Source organism: Zonotrichia leucophrys, chromosome 2 (assembly GCF_028769735.1).
Source record: "Zonotrichia leucophrys gambelii isolate GWCS_2022_RI chromosome 2, RI_Zleu_2.0, whole genome shotgun sequence".
Lineage (NCBI taxonomy): Eukaryota > Metazoa > Chordata > Aves > Passeriformes > Passerellidae > Zonotrichia > Zonotrichia leucophrys.
Genome location: NC_088171.1, coordinates 116,809,694 through 116,831,508, shown reverse-complemented (window position 1 = coordinate 116,831,508; position 21,815 = coordinate 116,809,694). Strand labels below are relative to the sequence as shown.

The window sequence follows — 21,815 nt, the reverse complement described above, 5'->3', positions numbered from 1 at the left end:
AAGAGTTAATATCAATATATAATTTTTTTTAGTGAAGTTATCTTCTAATTTAATTCATATTTTCTGATACTATCATGCTTAGTTTTTCCTCATTGACAGAGGAATGCAGGTTATTTCCATATGCTTAATAATAAAAATCTTCTATCTTCTGGTAATCAGGTCTGGAATATATTGACAACACATCTAGGTATGTTGTATGTAACATGTAAAATGTGATGCATACTACAAAAAAAGATAACCAATTTTCAAGACAAGGGAAGCAGAAGTAAGCCAGCTTCTTTACAGGAACAGCATCTCTAACCATGTAATCAAGTAGATCAGTTCTCACAAAGCTATTTTACCTTAGTTTTTCATCTTTTTATAAACAGCTTAAGATCTGTTATTCTTTCATGATGTTTGTAGCGTGGACAATTCACTGGATTTATACTTCTGTCTTATACTGTGGTTATCTGGCTGGGGAAGCTTCACTGCCAGGAAAGGCCACTCTGCTCCTGTGATCTAGAAACCCTGTTGACATCTGGAAGCTGTCTGACAGATGTGGAGTCTGACATCATTGGTACAGCACAAATCATCACACCTGACCAGGAATGGTCCTGTTGATGTTGGCACACTTGTGGTGCTTGCTAATTGTCTGCTTATGGAGGCTGGAAAGGGATCAGCAGGATTAATGCCACCTCCTGAGAATAAAGGCTCAGTTTTCCATCCCCCACATCTGGGGGGCTGAAGAGATTCTCATCTCTGATAGCTTCTGAAAGAGAAGGATGATGTTCAACCGCATGGTGGGAAGCAGAAGCCAAACACTAGGAGTACCAGTTTTTTTCCTCAAGCTCCTCTGGTAGTCTCAGATGTTGCCAGAATAATGTTTGCTTTGCTACTTTGGCTACTTTTTAGGTCCTTCCATAAAACTATTCTGTCCAATAATTTTTGGCTTGCTGTCAAAATTTCTCAGAGGATTGGAAATATTGGCTTTTAAAAGTAGAATTTATTAAACAAACCTGCTACTCAAGCTGCAAGGAATTTGAGAAAACAAAACCATACTCATTTTGGGCAAGATTTTCCCATGCAATTATTCAGTGTTTTGTTGCAAACAATATATTTGTTAGAATTTCTCAATAATCACAGGGATTTTTATACATGAAAGAAGGTCATGAATTTGCTATGTAATTACTTTGATACTTCAGAAGAAATACATAGGGCTTTGATGAAGAACAGATATACAACTGGTGTGCTTTTAACATAATGTTTTCCATTCTTCTTTATCCAGTGTAATTACTCTATTTTGTAGTTCACTAACACTAAAATAGAATATAGTGATGTTCTGTCATTGTAAAAGGAGGACAAATAATTTTTTTTTTTTAAAGATTTGGATTCATCGTTTTTGAAAATCATGGTGGGTTTGTCTATATTTTAGGTATTACTCAGACTGAATTCCACACAATACTGTAATTTTTTTGTTGCCATTCAAGATAAGTTTACACTAAGGATTTTAAAAATAATACCCAAAGAAACAGGGAGAATGTCATGTGTGCCTACTTTGGTTCTTGGTTCTACTTGCATGATTTTGGGCAGATTGCTTAGGGGCTGCATGGCCTGCTCTGGAGTTCTTTGCTCAGCTGTTGCAAGGCATATTTATAAAGTGCTTGGTTTTCAGCTCCCAACATAGGTGCTCAGATTCTCTGCATGGTAGAGAAAGGGGCAAACTGAATAGTGGCTCTGAGGGCCTCAAGGAGACATCTTGTCCTTCCCATGCTTTTTAAAAAAGCTAGGAAACTTCTGCAGTGTGACTAACTCCTTCTCACTTGTGTAATGTTTTGATACAAAAATGTTAAGAGAGCACAGACAAGGGCATGAACTCATTGCTGCAAAGTAGATACCTCCAATATTTATGAATTCTGTGTTCTGTTTCCCAATGTAAGGTTGTTCATACATTTTATTCAAGTGTTCTTTAATGCAGAAAGGACAGGCATCTTACACATCCTCAGGAGAGCATACCCTTTATTAACTTAAAGTCTCAGCTTTTTGTTGATTTCCTTCTAGCTTTATTCCTTCTGGTTGTCTAAATTCCTGTGTATGTGGTACTTGTTTCTGCTGCTCAGGAAAGTTCCCAAGTAGTTAAACACTCTTCTCTGTGGAGGAACTTAGACTCCAAGTTTCCCATTTCCTGGGAAGCTGCTAGATTCATGGGCAAAATCTTTGCTTCCTGCTGTATAATTGCAATCTCCATTCAGTGTTACTGATCTGTATTAAGCATGCACTGAGCACATGCATCCAGATGAACTCTGCACAGGTATCGTTCCCTACATGGGCTCACAGTACATTCCATTTCAGACCAGCCATTTCAGATGCAAACCCAGGCTTGCATCATCTCCAAGGAATTGAATAGAAGCCCAGGGAATCCTAGAAGATGAAAACTTTCTGCTATGCTTTGCATTTAATAGCCAGTTTACTTATTTGCCTGTCAATTCTTATTTTTCTTTCCAAATTTGTTACATCTGAGCAGCTTATTTTAAAAGTCTTTAGTATATGTTTCTTCTTTTAGCTACAGAAGCAATGTGTATAAACACTGAACTTCAGACCAAGAGAGTTTTTTGCTTCCAACTGTTGTGTGGTATAGTATAACTTGCCCAAAATGCACTTTTCTAGTTTCTGTTTGCCAGAATTTTTTGCTGAACCACAGATGGAAAATAGTGTCCAGCTGGAGAGGATCTCAATTTTGCCTCTAATATTAAATCATTTTCCTTTGAATTCACTTAGGGACATGGAAACATAATGTTAAGTATAATCCTAGTAGAATTCAGAACTATTACAATTTTCAAAGAGAACATAACTTTAAAAGTAGTTCTGGTAGAATTAGAACTATTTTTGGTTCAAGCATCCACAGATTATTAAGAAACACAGCGAAAGAGAACTTTGTAAGACTGGTTACTCAGCTAATATCTCTTTTTCTGCCTCCTTGCTGGGGCATGTGTGCATGGTTCAGTGCAGCATTATAGAGACAGGCATAAGCCAGCTCTGATTGAGCTATCTCAGGTACCAAAACCAGAATATCCACATTAACACAGTACTCTGCCATGGCTAATTAGTCTCTGATAGCCCCAGAGGTTAATTTCTATATTCATGATTAATATTTAATGGCCTATGAGCAGTTTAGTAAAACTTATTTCTAAACATAATTAATATTGCACGCAGCAACAGCAACAGAGTAATACAATTTACATTAAATACTTCCAGTGTAATTTCTGCTGATTGTATCTCTTTGCTTCTCTTTAGGGGCTCTAAATGTAGATCATTCCTTAATGCAACTCGGCATAGTTTAAATGAACCGTAATACAGAAAATTCTATTCTGTCTTAATTAATCAGATAGCTTTATCCTATAGTTAAAGAAACTGTAACAAAATTATGTGGCTAATAAATATTTCTGTCAGTCATATCATTTCACCCTGCAGATGCAGATTCTTGGATCAAAATAATTATACACAGAACCCTGTAGTCAAAAGGCATAAGATGCAGAAGGTGGTAGTGTAGTCTTATACTAGGGATCAAGCTCATCCTTACTGTGGTACTTTTTCCTAATAATGCCTCATACTATGGACTTCCAATAGATTCTCAAATTGTTTGTTCCTTCATAATAAGTATTTTCTGTGAAATGTTGCTATTTTTAACTCATAACATTTTGTACCTTCATGGCTGTGATTTTTGGTTTTGGATGTAGTTGGTGTGTTTAAGATTTGAGAAAAGAGACAAGCTGGTCCAGAAAATGTCTTATGATTTTGCTTGTAATTATTTTGATTGAAAAGTGATGTCAGACAGTGGCTGGAAAAGACAAAGGGAAATAACTATAATGTATGCAGGAATTTTATCCCCAGCATAAGTTTAGTAGCTTCAAAAATGTATTTAGGCAAGAGAAATTGCTCATCTGTCTGTTGTTTTGCATTTAGCAGCCGTCTAGACATTCAGTGGATATCAGCTTCTGTAATTCCACTGCCTGCCAGGCTCCTGTGATGATCCTCACAGGCTGAGGGTCTATCCTGATAAAACTGTCCACCCTTATTTTAAGGAAAGAAGAGATGTAAAACAGATTAATTTAACCATGTAATTGATATTGCATAGAGCTACAAATTATATTGAATATGTACATCATAGAAATGCTGAGCTGGAAGTAGATCAAGACATTTGCTCTAATTTTTGCCCTTGGCTGAGGAAGACAAATGCACTTAAATTATCTGACTGGTGTTGGGGGTGCATATTTCAGAATTCAGGATGGCAGCTTCATACTTCCTTCCCCTGAAACACTGCCCCATACACTGATTCTTCCCTACATCTGTCCCTGTATTCACAAATCCTTCTCTTCCACAGTCCCTATGAAATATCCATCTCTGGACGTGTGCCCATGTGTTTCCATTTTCTGCAGAATTAAGCCAGTTTGTAAACTCAGATACGATCTGAATCTTGTTGAGGGTACAAAATCTTTTAGCTGAATTTAGCATGCTTGGTCTTGGTCAAAGAATGCAGCACACAACTACACAAGAATAATGTGTGCTTTCACATTGAGTCACTAGTGCAGTAGACTTTTTATTACCTTCTTTCCCATGGCCAGAAAAGTGCACACAGTTACAGAGAGTGCTCCAGTTCACCACTGTGCTGGGAGTGCCCTTGTTGTTCCAGGGTTTGCACATCCCCATCTCACGGTGCTGACATTACATTGCAGCTTCTTCCTGAATTGTGGTCATTATGCTTCACATTCTTTCTCTTGCAAAAACTAATTTGCTAATACTGGAAATCTAATTTAAAACTATTTTAGGTATGTTTCTGCTGCAAATTTTTTCAAGAGTAGCTGCTTTCTTTCTGATTAGTCCAACCTGGAATAAGTAACTTAAGTGTTGATAGCGGGTTTAATTCTGTAATGAAGCATGCTATAACTCAAGAGAGAAGTGTAGAAAAGGACAAGTGAAAAATAAAGCAATTTCTGTTGAAATAATTTTACTTCTGAGACTTCAAAGTTTGGTTTGTCTGGAGAACGCACAAAAGTGAACGAGGAAAAGAAAGCACAGACAAGCCAAGGGTTTGCCTGAGAATCTGTAATGGAAGAAAATACAATTGCATTACTAAATGGTATTCTGTACACAGGGTTGTTAATTTGCATAGATTGATACAGGTGTATTTAATTCATTTTCTCTCAAACAGGTTCTAAGTCTGGCTCCAAATGATGGCTTTGCCAAAGTACATTATGGCTTCATCCTGAAGGCAGAAAACAAGATAGCAGAGAGCATACCTTATCTACAGGTACTTTTTCACCCACAGTAAATGTTTTACCAGCAAACAGTAGAATTGTAATGTATGAAATGTGTCAGACTAGAAGCGTGCTAATTACAAATCACTGCTTAAGCTATTTGTTGGAGTTATACTGGTGTATCACTGCTTATGAACTGGAACAAATTTGTTCATTGAAAATCATCAATTCTTAAACATCAAGTATTTGTTTTATTAATGGTTAACCCAAAGTACAGAGCTCTGAGCCTCAAATTCTTTGAGGTTGGTAGTATGCTGCAAACCTAAGGGTCTTGAAAGATCCAAAGAAGCCTTATGTATACTTCTGGGTGTTTGGGAAGAAATACTACAAAATAAAACCTTGGTCCAGCTTTATAAAATACTTGTGTAAATGTTTATAGGGTCAGGGACAAGTATCCATCTCTGAATATGCCTCTGTCTTAGAGGGATTGAAGGGAGAGGCTGTGGGATTTGGAAAACTGGTAACCTTTCTCAATGACTTTCTACTTACATATTGTATTTATTCGGCTTAAATTCCAGGTTACCATGGAGGTTACATTTTTTACCTAGTTTCATAGCCTGTCTCTTGCATAGGATTAACGGACTATTTACAGCAATCAAATGAACTCTTTTAGAAGTCCTGTAAGTTTTCTTATACCTTTCATATTTATTTATTTGTTTGTTTGTTTATGTGATTTTTAGGAAGGACTGGAGTCTGGTGACCCTGGCACAGATGATGGACGTTTTTATTTTCATCTGGGTGATGCGTTACAGAGAATGGGAGACAAAGAGGTACTGTTTAACCTGTTCTTGCTTTAAAATCTAAATCTGTGAGTGGCTGCAGAATCCAGGAAAGCATTTAATGATGGGTTTATTGTTGAAAACAACACTAGTTTTATTGCGACAACAATCCAGCCTGTGTGTGTAGAAGTCAAGATGATCAATAGCAAAAAATCCATTTGTAGGCATTACAATACAATCTCTTAGCATCCCTTGCTTTAGGTTTAACTGAGAATGTTTAAGCTGGCATAGGGCAGCTTGAAACAAGGGACTAAAAATTTACAAAAATTTTAAATGTTTCTAGAAACTGTGTTCTGCTTATATCACTTACAACACAGGTTTTAATGAGTTAAAATAATCAGTTACTTGTATTTTACTGTATAGAAGTTCTTGTCTAATACTGTTTTGTAAATCTTCCTTAATTTCCAAGGAAAAAGCACCAATGTTTATGAGATAAAAGAGGATCATGAGAGGACTGAATGTGTGGGCTGAGTTATGAAATTTTTTCAATAACTAAATTAGCAAATCAATCAGGAAAACAGAAATTTGTACTATGTATCTGTTGAGAGCCCAACAAAAACAAACATATGATGCTGGAAGCCATAGGAGTTTCTCTTTCGTTTATTTGAAATCAAATTATACTTAAAAGTGAAATTTAAGTATGTGACTTTCCACTGTTGTCATGGCAGGGGAGCAAAGGACCTTTTCTGAAGACTCTGATTAGTCATGGACTTTAATAGGAGCATGAATTTAAAAGCAACAGCAAAAAAAATCCAATTCCTAGGTGGGAAATATGAAGAGAATAAGCATTAAAAATCTGAGTAGAAATAGCCATGAAAATCACTGCTTTTTAATTGCTTACTTAGTAATGTAAGTAATAATTAATGCCTTAAAAACTGTAAAACTAATACCTAAAAACTGTAAAAATATGAATACCTAATTATTAATAATTAATAACTTAAACCTGTAAAATTAATATTAATTCCTAAAAACTGTTAAAAATGCTGACCCCTTTAATGCTGTAGCCCAGTCAGTAGATGCTACTCCAGTATGAACTGCAGACAATTGGGCTGTGGTGAAGCCACTGTATGTGATCTTCCTCTAGTCTAGTTCATCAGTTCACCTTTTTTTAAAATAATTCAGGGAACTTTTATTACAATACTTTATACATACAATAGATCTAGAATGTAATATCTGAATTTTAAGCCAGATTACCTTCCCTCAATACTCTTCCAATGACTTTTTTTTTAATTGTTCATTTATAAGTAAGAATTATTTTACTTCATTTTACTTAGAAACATATGCACACACAGAGTCTGCTTTCACACTCTATCTGACTCTGTCTCCTTCTCTCAAATCCCTGTACATTTCCATGGGACACTTCTGGCTTGAGTTGCTGAACCTAGAACATCCCATTGCCATTTGTTTGAATAAAGATACCACACAGATGTAATTAATGTACAGCATCTCTAACTCCAGGATAATTATGTGTTAATGTTTATGGAGTTAATGGCCAAATCTGCTGTAGAAAAAGTTTAATTAAAGACAAATGAACTTCTTGGGATAGAGGAGACTTCTAAATTTATCAGTGGAAAGTCCATTGTTCAGCTAAATTTTCCTCACTGACCTTGCTAGACTTGCTGAATTTCAAGATTTAATCAAGGAAACAGATCAATATTTAAGTTAGATGTGAAATTGTTATCACTGAAGGTTTGTTGAAGGGAGATATTCATCTATTAGAGCTAAATTAGGAATTATGAATGTGGCCCTGGGAAATGTGAGTGGAACAGTATCGAGTATGCCCTTTCCAACTATAATTTGATAAAATGCCATATTGGCTTAAGAAAAGAGAAATTAAAACCTAGAATTTGTTACACAACAAAGCACTCTTCACACAGAATGTATAAACTGGGTGCATCTCAAACAGTTTCTGTCCTGGAAAGGAGAGCTACGCTGTTGTAGCTGTCCATGTTCCCCTGCCAAGACCTGCATGAGAAAAGAATTTTTTCTGAGAATCTTGGGAATGGAAAGGATGAGTGAGGCAGCCTAACCCTACTCTGTCCTGATAAAGGCAATTTCTTTGGCACAATTTTTCTAATAAATAAAAATTAATTGCATTACACATTGTAATTATAGCTCATGTATCTTAAAGAACAGCAACATTCATACTCATCACTCAGGGGCTGAAACAAATAATTCATTCCCCTTATCATTTGGGCTAACTCCAGACATTGCAATTGATTGCAGGCAGTCAGCATGAACCATCACTTGGTATCTCACTGGTATTTTAACGTTTGGGGGAACAAATGTTATAAATCCTAATGTTTCCATTTCAGACAGTTAACCAAGATAACATCAACATTTAAATGTATGCTGTGTATTACCTTATTATTTTTTTGACCCATGCAAAATTTTACTGAGCTTCTCTAGGCAACAAAAGATGACAGTTTATATATGATTTACTGTTATTCTATTCATCCACACTACTTTTGTGTACTTCAAATAGATACTGTAGGGCAACAATGTATTGCAGACTTTGCTCCATACTTTGGGAGACTTATAAAGACCAGAGTACAACAATTTTCAAAAACTTGGAGAAAGTTTACAAACTCTCAATGAGGACTTCGACCAGTTGTTCAAGGCAGGGATTGCCACCTGCCTCAGTCCCTCGGCTCTGGAATTATTGTTCTCATATTTCCCTACTTAGCTGTCTTGGGTTTTTTTTTAGTTTTTGGTGGGGGTTTTTTGGTTTGTTTTTTTTGGGGGGGGGAGGGTTGGGGGAGGGGTGTTTATTTTTTTGTTTATTGGAGGATTTTTTAAAATTATGTTGTCTGAACTATTGCAGCTGTAGTAGCAATGCTGTGCAGGAAGGAGGCAGCTCTGTATAACTTTCTCTGCATGTGGTTTCTCACAGTATTACGAATGCTGGATCTTTTTTTTCCAAGAATCCCATTTTCCTTCTTTGCTGCTATGCAGGGGTAAAACAAGTAAAAGGGAGAGTAAAGACAAGGAAAGGTCCAGTATTAACTTCAGCAGGTTTCTGTAGTGTGATCAATTAGGATATATGATCACATGTATGTATGGCAAAAAATATTTGAAGAAACTCAAGTGCATTTAGGTATTAGATAACTAACACTTTAAGTCATCATCATTTTCATCATCACAGGATCTCCACTGGCAACAGAAGACAGTCGTCTTTCACTTGTAGGTAGAGGATTGAAACAGAAAATTAAATTGACCAAGATGAGAAACAATTGGATATTCCAAGTCCAAGGACAGGGATTACCAGCCCATATTTGATGTGAATGGTTGTGAGAAGATTATCCTGTTTTGTTAATGTTGGACCGGACTCTCTTGGCTGACTGATCTAATTTGTTATTTGGGTTTTTTTGTCTGTTTGTGGTTTTTTTTTCTTAAAGTATTCATTAGTACATTTTACTGAAAGAATAACCCCAACATCTGAAGAGACAGTCTCTGTCTTGCCAGGAAGTGTTGCTTTTTTCCTGTAGGAGCTTGGCTGATGTGAGTTTGATTGTTTACACCTGCAATGTTTTAGGCATACAAGTGGTATGAGCTTGGGTACCAAAGAGGTCACTTTGCATCAGTTTGGCAGCGCTCCCTCTACAATGTCAAGGGACTAAAGGCTCAGCCTTGGTGGACAGCAAGGGAAACTGGATATACAGAACTGGTGAAGGTAAGGCTTCATTTTCCTTTTGTTTTTATTAAAATTACAGCTATAATTTCCATTATTAAGCAGAGAAAATGCTAATCAATAAGGTCAGAACTACTGACTGTGAATTCCAGACAGCACTGTCAGACTGAGCACAAGAATTAAATAAGATACTATAAAATAAGCTTAGACATTTTCAAATTTGAGAATGGGAACAGGATGACTGAAATTATTAATAAATACAAAATTTGCATGGTAGACAAATGTAACATCTCAAGTGGAAAATGACAGCACAATTTGGTAAGGTCTGGAATACCCATTGTGAATTTTTAATTAGTCAGGAAAGGCTGTGCTTTTGAGCCCTTGTCTAATATTTAGTGAATTTAGAAGCTTCTAATTGCATGAGAGAAACAAGTGTCGGTTCCCAGTGATGGATTTAACAAAAGATAATAATGCAGAATTTAAATTCTTTAAAAGGTTTTTTATTTATTTAACGCAAGGCAAGTAGTGTGGTTATTGTTCATAACAATAGCTCTTGTTTCCAAATTTGCATTGTTTTTTATTAATTTATTAGAATTCTAATAATAATTCCTAAAAAAATAGGAAAAGCCTTTTTTCTTGTATGTTTCAATTATTGATGTGTCATTTAGAGAATCCACTATGATAAATTATTTAAACCCAAAAAATTATATTTGTAAGGAACAAATTCCTTCAGAGTGGTTGTTTCTTTATACTTAGTTTCATAGCATGTTTAAAAAAACACTATGGAAGGATGGTTATTTTTAAAAAAATAAAAGTAGTTTAAAAAGGAAGATTGCTCTTTGTTATGGTTTTGATGGCAAAAAAATAAGGCTGGAAATTTACATTAAAGTGTGATTCTCCACTGTGATCTCAGCCACACCAAAAAGCAGTGAGCTATATGGGCTAGCACATGAAATGTTCTCATATTGAATTAATTCTTGAGGTATATGGGGAATGGATTCTTCTTGCCATAAAAGATATGGAGAAACTGAGAACTTCTTAATATGTTTCTGTCAAACAAAAAGGAAGTATGAGTATTATTTGATTAGTGTTTTAGAGCTAGATGCAGTGTGGTTTTACAGTTCCTTGCATGTAAACCTTACAAATTCCTATGTCTCAGAAGGTAATGATCCATTCACCCTTGGCATGAGTCAGCTTTGAAGGGTGAAAGAATTCACTTGATGTTATAAAATGGCCAGAGCTTCACCTTGAAGGTTTTTTTCAGGTGAATCAGGCCATATATGGAGGCCTTGGTTTGGATCAGCATCTTGAGTGGCTTCTAGAAGAGCTGCTCAGAAAACCAGCAAGGGTAAAAATTCATCACAGACCTCCACAGTACAACTGCCTCTCTGGAATTCAATAATACCTTTTCATTTGGTGGTTCATGTTTTGGCTGTTTTATTAGCAATATGTCAGTGAATCTAGATTAAATTGTCACTGGTAAATTGTTTGTACAGGTATCATAATTTGGGAGCAGTAAGATCTTTAAAACAACACTCACAGTTTAAAGTATAAAGCCAAAATGTAGTTATATGCATCAGGACAAATATTTGTATTGTTGTGTTTTTTGTAACTCAAGAAAATACTTGAAGTTTTGAAAGAAAGCACATTCAATTCTAATTACATGCAATGCTGTAAGCAAGCAAGCAGAACTAGAGGTAGTATTCTTCAGGAAGCAGCAAAACATTATTGATGATATTAGTTTTCTAATTTCTGAAGCACTCCAACTTCTGTACATGGTTTAGTTAAAATAATTATTTCCCCTTCTCACAAAGCAGAAACGAATCAACAGTTAGTTCCTACTGCTTCATTTCATAACATGCTTCTTCTCTCTGTGTGGGAAAAGCTTCTAGATCACCATGGTAGAATTCAATATGGATATATACTGTATACATTGGTACATGCTGTGCACACTGGTATATATTGTAGACAGCACTGGAGGCCCGGTGCTTCTCTCTGACTTTCAATGCTTGTTAAATGGGAATGAGCTATTTTCAATAGCTTGGTATCTTAATAATGCTGATTGAGCATTTATTTGGGGCTGGGGTAGTAGTAATGCTGAACTCTCTTTGGTTCATTCCATTTACCAGCACAGCTGTGGTCAGTGGCATCTTACAGCACAGACCTGGCTTGATTTTCTTATAAAGGGTCATCTAGTTTCTTGGGCCTAGAGATGAAGATGTGAATTTTGACACTACTTTGCTTTTTCCACAGAAAGCCTAAAGAGAAAATTGTCTTTTTACAGTATTCTCAGTTTAATAATTTCCTTCTGAGGGGCATTTAGCTTGACTAGCTGTAATCATACATATTGAGACATACTGTCCATGCTAGTGGCATTGTTTGCAAGTGAAAAAAAGGGTATTTCCATAGGATGATTCATTTTTACAATGCTAAATAACTGTCTAAATATGGCATGTCTCCTTTTAACTCCATGGTGTTAACTGTCCTATTGCTTTACTTAAAAAATGGGTCCTGATGCTTAACTTCCTGGTGGGTAAGGTTAAAAAAAGACAATCTCCTACTTTATCTCTTTTAATATTACCTGCTTGCTTGGATGTCTTAAGGAGGAGGGTTTTGGACTGGGTTTTTCTGGGGGGCGAGGAGGCAGGGAAGACTGAGAATCTCAGTAATACTTATCAAGACATTGTAGATCTGAATTAGTGGAACTGTGCTGAAGGGGAGTTTTGAATCTCTCTGCAGCTCACTGAGGTTTAATGTTTTTCCTTGAAAGAATAAGGAGAGACACCTGATTTCTCAGGGAGAAGAAAATATAAACCTTTATATTAGGAAGGGTGTGGTGAGTAATTTATGTAGAGATGTTCTACTAATGTTTCTGATTTACAGGCATTTTAGGCCTTTGGATCTGGGAATTCAAGAAACTGTCTTCCTCTTTTGACCTCAATTGAAAGGAAACTTTACTTTCATCTTTGAAAGCCCATCCTTTTCCCTTGGAATGATTAGCTTTCCTCAGCCGGTCTGAGTCATTGCATCTTTCTCCAGTACCTTCTGCAGAACCTCATTTATAGCATTATTCTATTCTGGTGTTCATTAAAAAAATAATAAAAGAGATACAATGATGTTGGATCCTAGAGACTTTCCACTGGTCTGAAATTAATATGTAGGCAATGACTTAATTAATTTTGTCCTTTCTGCATGTTGTGTCCTTTGACATTTGGAAAGGACCAGATGATGCTTTGCCAATAATTTACTACAATTTACTGGTTGATTAAAGTAGATCTTGTATTATTGCTTTTCTCTGATGGCTTAGATTTTATTATATAAATTTTCAAGTGCATCAAGAAAAGTGCAGAAAGATAATGAAAGTATTGGCAACAGAACATATCTTTATAGTTTTCCATGGGTTGACAGCTGGGCCTTAATGGTTTTGGTAATAGTAGCTAAACATTCATAGGCAAGGGAGAAATTAAATTGAAAGGTGTATTTAAAGTGTGGTTGGATGCTTTAACGGGAGCCTTGTGTTGAAAAGAGCAAAGATGATGCATTCAAGTGCTGATGTTGGAGCTCTGTGGGTGATTGGATGGGTGCAAGGAATCTATTTTGAGCAGTTTAAAACACTGCCCCCCTTGCTTGGAGGTTATCAGCGTTACCCAGTGGAGATGTGGTAACTGATTGTGAATGCTTTCCTATTCTGTTTCAACAACAAAGTGAAGTACATTAGACTCTTCACCACAATTTTATTTTATAGTTCAGTGAATTAAAATGGATGTGTGGTCAGTAGTTATGCCTCATATGAGGGGTAGCCACCTCTTAATCTCTTCCTGTGTCATTTATAACCACGCTTTGAAAGGGTATGACAGCACAGAGTAAGGATAATTTCAGTGTAATAGTCTCACATAAAAACCTCCCATATTAAACAATCCCTATTTAAATAAAATCTACATTATTGCCAGATGTACAGCAACTGTAAACTTCAATTGTTATTAGAAACTGTGTTTAAAAAGCCATATGGAGGTTTATGGGAATCAGCTGCTAGCAAACAAGTACATATGCTCCCAGTGCTTGTTGCCTCCTGATTTTTCAGTTGTAATCAGGATACTGCATCAAATTTAATATTAATTTTTTGCTCTTACCTGGAGCTTGAATCCTTGCATATCATGGAGGCATAAGTACATTTAACTTTCTTTCCTGCAGATACCAACTCTTAGATCAGGAGCCATAAGTCCAAGTCCTGGACTTAAACATGTTTGAATGTTTTTTTGTGTTCTTACTGTTCAAGATATCCCTAAGAGTCTGTAGTGTCAGGGAGACAAGGCTGGATGGTGTTTGAACTCCCCACTTTATTTCTCCCAGGAGTTTTCTGTTGGTCATTATAAAGCACTATCAGTGTGTTTTACAGGTGGGGGTCTGTGTTTGCAGGACAGAAACCCTATTGAAATCTGAGCAATTTATGTCTAAAACCATTGAGGATTTAGCTCTAAATTGATGAGATGAATTCAAATAAATTTGTATCTAACATGTTGGGGAGGGAGCCTTTAAACACAAGGACAAACACTCACCTTTATAGGTTAACCTTCAATTTGTGGCACTTGAGGGACAGTAGAGGTGACAGAGCAGCTGTTGCCAACAATGCCTTGGACCACCAGTGCTCTTCGTGTGTCATCTTGTCTGCATGGATGAATGCTCCCTCTTACCTTTTTTCAGCTGAGGAAGTAAGAGAAGTTTGAGGAAGCACAGAAGAACTTGGAATATCTTTGAAAGTTTTCCAGTTTTGTTGCTCTAAATCACTTTAAATTGGGGCTGGTGTGAGTGTAGGTTATTTTCATTTTTCTCTTCTCCAGCCAGTGCAAAACCAGGCGCTCAAGCTGGCATTTCCTTTTGTAGATAGGGCAGTGTTGAATAAGTAGCAGCACTGGTCTCATATACATCTCTGATTAGGTGGACATTTTCGATCTTTTTTGTACCCTACACATTTTGGAAAAGTCAGTTTTCCAAAGATATTCTAAAGAAAAAAAAAAACAACCCCAAAACAAGTCTTTGCAATTTTACTTAATGCTAGCTGTTAAATGAGTGTTATAGAAACCATCAATGAGGGAGAATAACGTGAATACACTAGGAAAAATAAGCATTCTTCCCCATTTTTTGCTAAGTGCGAGAAAAAAACCAATTTGTTATGATAGAGATTACTGTAATAACAGAAGTGAAATCCATATTTTCATACATTTTAGCCTAGCTAAAATTGCTCTAGTGGGAGAAAGTAGCTGTATTATAGGCATGTTCTAGGCAAAGTTTGCTTTGTTGAGCCTCTTATGATATAGCAATACAAACCAATTTTGTCAGAGCAACTTTTCCTTTAAGTAAAAAAACCTCAAGTAGAAAATGTAACTGTTTATTTTACATGAGGATGGCTAATAAACATATGAAGTTTTAAGACTAAAAGGGGACACTTATATCACCTAGCTATATCACCTTTTACTCATCATATAAGGAGGTAGTGTGGGAACATGACATAGCTTATTTCAGTGTGAAATGGATGAAAAATGTCTGAGAGAAATGCATTGTTCAAGAGCACAAAGGAATAATGAAAACTATTCACCCAAAATAAGGTTTAGTGAGAAAAGTAAGCTGCTGGGAAATTGAAGTTACTTTTATCCAGACCCATTGTTATACTGTGGGTTTTCCATTTATAGTGCTGTAACATTAAAATTACTTATTATTGGTAGACTAAAAGGTTTTCTAAGCTATCTGATTTCTCCGAATATAACGTCCTAAGGCAGCAGAGAACAGAAATTTTAATTCTGCTGTTTTATGGGTTTGTATGTATGAAGTGTCAGGCAGCTCACACATTCTCAATTGTTATGTCCATAAATGATCAGCTGGCATTTCAAGTTGTATATGACTTTTGCAATAGCATCAACACATGCAAGTGAATCTCAGCAAGCCTTTTTGAAGGTTTCAATCATAAACTTCAACTCAAGTGGCGTGTTTAAATTTGGCCTCTTTGGACTGTAATATTCCGCCAACACCTGGAGTTCCAGGTTATGTAAGTGGTTTTCCAGTTGCAGGAATGATTCCAGGTCACATGCACATCATTTAGGAAGATCAATACATTTAGCTTGCAATACAAAATGATCACTTAAAGAGCCCTTAGGTTCATCAAAAAGCAAGTCAAAGTGAGGCCTAGTCTGCAAAGAGGCTGGCTATTGTTGAAATCTTACGATCCCAATGTAATTGAATCTGAAGAGTGTGAAAGTTATTTTTCCTGCCTTAACATGTCAGAAGCGAACAGAATTTAAAGCAACTTGATAATAATGGCAAACACTTTCTTTTATTGCTTTTAAATATATAAAAAAGCTAATAATGCCAGGAAAAAATAAAAATTGTACTAAAGCCAAGCACAGTAATTTCTCAGTGCAGTAACATGTCTCTCACAACAGTCCTTAGAGAAAAACTGGAAGCTCATTCGGGATGAGGGTCTTGCTGTGATGGATAAAAAACGAAGCCTCTTCCTGCCTGAAGATGAGAACCTACGGGAGAAAGGAGACTGGAGCCAGTTTACCTTATGGCAACAAGGTAAAGCAGTCTGTATTTCTTGTCTTTCCTCAATTTCATGATCTCAGATTAACATAGTTTAGTAAGGACTATCAATACAGCTTTGTCTAAAACTGTTTTTGTAATCAGTATGTACAGAGGAAGGGAATTGATAAAACAGTGTTTGGGATCCCTGTAACAATGAGCAGGAGTTCTTCATTCTGAACCATGTTGTCTCCAAATACCTCTAAGGTTCCCTTGAGTATGGTAACTGTTCAATGAGTGCACTCCTCTTGTGGCATAATGCATAGTACAGGGTAAGCCTGAGGGAAGATGAGGACCTGGGAGAAGGCACATCCTCAATTCTGGGTTGCCAGCTAGGGGAGCTCTGTCATTCAGAAATGGTGTGAGCAAAAGAATATGGCTTTAATGAGCCTGCTGCCCTGCCCCTGCGCTGTGCACTGGGAGGCCCAACTCTTGGAATGACCATAAATTCTTATAAAACTCCACATATTAAAGAGTACTGTAAAATAAAATATTAAAGGCAAATTTATATAAAAATATAATCCGGTGTTGAAATTTTATGATACTGGGGGCATTTTAAATCTTTTATTTCCTCTGCATCCACATTAGTGATTCTACATTTAAAATAATACTTTTTTAATGGTAGAAGGCCTGCTATTCACAAATAATGTAAAAGTAAAATGTGTAGGCTGCTATTACAGCATGGAGGTACTTAGGTTGCAGAGTCCTAAAATGAGAACAGTAATATTTACCTGTCTCTCAGTGTCAGGTCTTTGGCAGCTTTGTTGCTCTTCTGCAAAGCAGAAAATGGAAATGTTCATTCATTGCTCTTACCAATGCTCTATCCATTGTTTTCACTAGGAAGAAAAAATGAGAATGCTTGTAAAAGTGTTCCGAAAACCTGTGCTTTATTGGAAAGATTCCCAGAAGCTACTGGCTGCAGAAGAGGGCAGGTACCTGGCAAACTTCTTCATTTTTGCAAATTCATAATGCTAGGAGCAGGTGATTTTGGGGAATAGAGGGATATATATAGAGGAATGCACAATTTTGATATATTTAATGATACCTCAAGCACACGATAAACTTAACAATAAAAATATGCCCCTATTTAACTGTCAGCAAATACCAGGTAAAATATGTTAGCTGAAGCCTTTCTGTGGACTCTTTAGTTGAGCCATTTTACCTTTTGTTTCCCGGGAGCTCATGGTAAGTAAGTAGGTATTTGCCATGGGTCAACCAATAAGTAAAGCCTTAATAAACCTCAGCCTGAAGTGACCTGATCTGATCCATAGCCTAACCTCCTCTGAGCAGGAGGTTGGATGAGGTGCTTTCTAACCTGAGCTTTATTTTCTGATCTGAACCTAACTTCACATGACTAATTTAGTGAGCCAGATTCTCACTGTGATAAACTTCACCTGTCTACCCCAACCTGACTGCATTCGACAGAGGGAGGATCACCTTGTGGAAGCCAAATAGTGCTGCCACATGCTACTTTCCTGAAAGAAATATAATTCATAGACATTTCTAGACTGATCTGCATGGGCAGATCATGTACATGACAGCAATCAATGTTCAGTGCTGGCATATTGGCATTACAGAATTGTTAAGCTCAGATATTAGTAAGCATCCTGCACCACCACTTGTTTGCATTGTTTCAGGGTCTAACACATCACAGTGTAGCAGAGTTGGTTGGGAGGTTTTGTGTTCAGCACAGCCACTGGAACTCATCACTTGCTGTCATAAGAAACTGCCAGTAAGCTGAAACCTCAGCTTAGAGGCACAAAAAAACCTCAGACAAGAGGCACACGCTGTCTTCTGCTGGTTCTGTTAGCAGTTGAAGAGCATGCAACACCTTAATCTGTAACATTTATAAAAATTACTCTGTTCCAGCCAAATGTGCAGATTTCTCAGTTGAAAAGGTACTTCTCATCCCTGTCATGCATTATTCATGTTTCCTGTTCCCTGAGTTGTTGTAGAATTAATCAGAAAGGTCAAGGTGAGAAGGGAAATGTGGAGATTACCCTTGCTTAAAGTACGATGAATTAGAGCAGGTTGCTGTGTCCAGCCAGGTTTTGAATGCCTCTGAGGATAGAGACTCTACAGCCTCTCTGGGCAACCTGTTCCTGTTTACAGTAAAAAAAAAAGTGTTTCCTTATGCTTAAATGGCATTTGCTGTGTTTCAATCTGTGTCCATTGCCTCTTTGCCTTTCCCTGGATGCCTTTGAGAAGAGCCTGCCTCTGCCTTCTTCACTCCTCTCATCAGGTATTTAAATGCATTGATAAGATCCTTCCTTGAACCTTATGTTCTCCAGGCTGAACAGTCCCAACCACCTCAGCTTCCCCTTGTATGTTAGATCCTCCCATCCCTTAATCCCCTTTATACCCTTCACCTGCTCCAGTGAATCCATGTCTCTCTCGCAGTAGGTTGCACAGAACTGGGTCCAACAATTAAGACATCTCATGAACTCTCTTAGGGGAAGGATAACCTCCTTCAGTGGGCTGCCAGAGCTCTCCATAATGCAGTCCTGGAAGCTGTTGGTGGCTTTGCTGCAATGCTGGCTCCTGCTTAATTTGGGCACTGGGAGGACCCTTTGAGGGCCCCCCTGTGAGGATCCCACAGTCTCTTTCTAGAAAGTTGCTTTCCAGACACTTGTCCATCAGCCTGTATTGGTGCATGCCTCCCTAATGCATAATTTTATGCTGCTTTCTGTCAAATATTTTAAGATTTGTGTTTTCCTCCTTTCTCCATCCTGCCAAGGTCTTTATGAAAGGCAGGGGAACAAAAATGTAGTGTATTGGCCATTCCTATTCAATTTTCTATCATCTGCAAACTTACTGAGGGGGATGCATTCTGTCCTATCTTCTGAGTCACTGTGAAGCTCTTAAACAGTGCTGGACCCACTACTGAGCCCTGGGATGCACCTCTGATGAGTGGCTTCAGCTGGACTTTGTGCCTCTGATCATAACTTGTTGAGCCTGGCTTAAATGCCGGGTTTCAATCCTCTTCACTGAGAACTTATCTAGATTCTATTTCCTCACTTTGTTGATTAGGATGTTTATGGCAGACTTAACATTGAGATAAACAATATCTACCAAGCTAGAAACCTCACCACAGAAAGCTGGTAAAGTACAGAATCCCCTTCATAAACCCATACTGGCTACACCCAGGTATTCTTTTCCTTCATGTGTTTGAAAATTGTTTCCAGGATTTCTTGCTCCATCACCTTTCCAAGGGTTGAGGTGAGGCTGACTAGACAGTACATCCTCAGACCATCCTACTTGTCCTTCTTGAAGACAGCAACATTTCCTTTCTACCAGGGGACCTCTGCTGGTGGCAGTGACCTTTCAAAGACTGCCTGGATTATGTATGGATTCACATCATCCATTTCCCTCAGGCCTCGTGGATGGATCCCATCAGGACCCATGAACCAGGTTGTGGAGTTTGTTTAAATGTTCCCTAACCTGTTCCACAGAAGATCAATCATCATTGCTCCAGTCTATTTCACTGGTCTCGGGTGCCTTGTGCTCCTGAAAGTCAGACCAGCAAAGATTGAGGCAAAGAAGACATGTAGTGCCTCAGCCTTTTCCATGTCCTTTGTCATCAGATATTCTGTCATGTTTAGTAGGTGGGCATGTTTTTCCTAGACTTCCTTTTATTGCTGAGATATTAGGAATCTCTCCTGTTACCCTTCAGTTCTGTCTCCAGATTCAGCACCAGGAGAGCTTTGACTTTCCCAGCCTCACCCCTGCCCTTGCAGAGAGTGTCTCTACAGTCTTCCTGGGTGGCCTGACCCTGCTTCCATCTCCTGTTTGCTTCCTTTTCGTGTTTCTTTTTTTTCCGGTTGCCTTGCTTCCTGCACATAGAAATTATTGAGTTTGGACAAGGTGCTACTTAAAAACCAACCATCTGTCCTAGACCCCTCTTCTCTCATGGGATTTTTCCCAGCAGATCCCTGAGCAAGACCAAATCTGCTCTCCTGAAGCTGTGGATAGTAATTCTGGTTTTTTACTTTCTCCATCCACTCATGATCTTGAGCTCCAGTTTCTCATGGTTGCTACAGCCGAGGCTGACAGTGACCTCCACAGACATGTCATCTGAGAGGGGCTGGCCAGTCTGATGAACACAGATTTTTGTCTCCTATTGTCCATCCTTTTAAATCTTTCCATAGGAAAGAAGGTATTTTTTCTGACTGTAGGCAGAAGATATTTTCAGCCTGAAGTATGAATACTGGTTATTTTAAGTAAAATTAAAACAGTGTACTTTCACTCACAAATACACCCCTGGTTTCACACACACACACCACAAGACATATGTTTTGTAGTATTGAATGCCTTTAGGATATGACACAGAATTGCTGCTGAAACTCAAACAAAAGATGGCATTACACTTTTCACCCATCACCAAGGATGAGACCAAATGAAGTCCTGACTTCCTGCAGCATAGTTGTGAAGCAGAATGTGTTAAAAAATGTGCCTTTCTCTTCTTGCAGATCAAATATTCTATCATGCACCCAGGGACTCATGTCTGGCCCCACACTGGGCCCACCAATTGTCGGCTGAGGATGCATTTGGGCTTGGTGATCCCTAAGGAAGGCTGCAGAATACGGTGTGCCCAGGAGAACAGGTATGGCTCCAATATTGGGGTTCTTTTTAATGTTTTGGGAGGAAAGGAGTTGCTTGCTTGCTTGCTTCTTTTTGGGTTTTTTTCCCCACTTTCCTCAAGGCTGAAGAAGGGATGGGACTGCATGTAGCTAAAAAAAGAAAAAAAGGGGTTGTTTTGATGACCAGGATGTGTAACATATTTCATTAAACAGGCAGTTTGCACTCTGATTCATGGTACAAACTTATAAAAATCATTTCTGAAACAGTGCCAGGAGAACCTTTTGAGACAAACCTGCTCTTCTCTGCTATGGCATGGAAATAACAGTGGGTTTGGTCTATGGGGCCTCTGTTTACTTTTACAATGACAGCCTAATGTTGCTGCCAACAGAGCTCCTGTATTTATTTTGACTTTGGAGAGATGTAGAATTTGTTACTGCTTTGGCAGAAGCTGACTAAGTTATACCTAGATTTTCTCTGCTGTGACAAAATACCATGGTACTTCCAGAAGAAGCTTCCTTTTCAGCTTGTATTATTTGTTATAATTAATTTAAAATATTCCAGTTGAAGTTGATCTCAGGTTGAAGACATCTATGAAGTTTTAGGCCCAATGAATTACTCAGCAATTTTGTTTTAAAGTGTGCTTTAAGGGAAGTTTCTTACCCATGAGGGAAAAATTGTACTGAATTTCAAGCCAGTTTTATCTCTGTTTGCTCAGTCCAAATGAAATTAAATGCAATAGCTTATACATTTACAATCAGGGCATATACTCCCCTTAAAAAGATGGGAAAATGCTACGTTTTTTGTATTATATTGTTAAGCACAGAAAGAAAAATGTAGTGTTAACTATATTGCTTATTGCTTGCAGGCTAAATTTGCTGGACTTAAGAGAAGTATTAATATCTGTATATATATTTTGAATAATGTATTAATTAATTTTATAGTTTAATTAATATCTGTACA

The 21,815-nt window shown here is 37.5% G+C and overlaps 1 protein-coding gene across 7 annotated transcripts in view; it reads left to right on the top strand.

Moving 5' to 3' along the window:
• The window catches only part of ASPH (aspartate beta-hydroxylase), a 111,986-nt gene that overhangs the window by 80,698 nt on the left and 9,473 nt on the right, over positions 1 to 21,815 (top strand). For all 7 annotated transcript variants that reach the window (XM_064706148.1, XM_064706152.1, XM_064706147.1 and 4 more), the window contains 6 exons: positions 5,186 to 5,284; positions 5,972 to 6,061; positions 9,606 to 9,743; positions 16,136 to 16,271; positions 17,115 to 17,206; positions 20,744 to 20,877. In XM_064706148.1, coding sequence (XP_064562218.1) covers positions 5,186 to 5,284; positions 5,972 to 6,061; positions 9,606 to 9,743; positions 16,136 to 16,271; positions 17,115 to 17,206; positions 20,744 to 20,877 — 689 coding nt within the window. The remainder of the gene's footprint in view (positions 1 to 5,185; positions 5,285 to 5,971; positions 6,062 to 9,605; positions 9,744 to 16,135; positions 16,272 to 17,114; positions 17,207 to 20,743; positions 20,878 to 21,815) is intronic.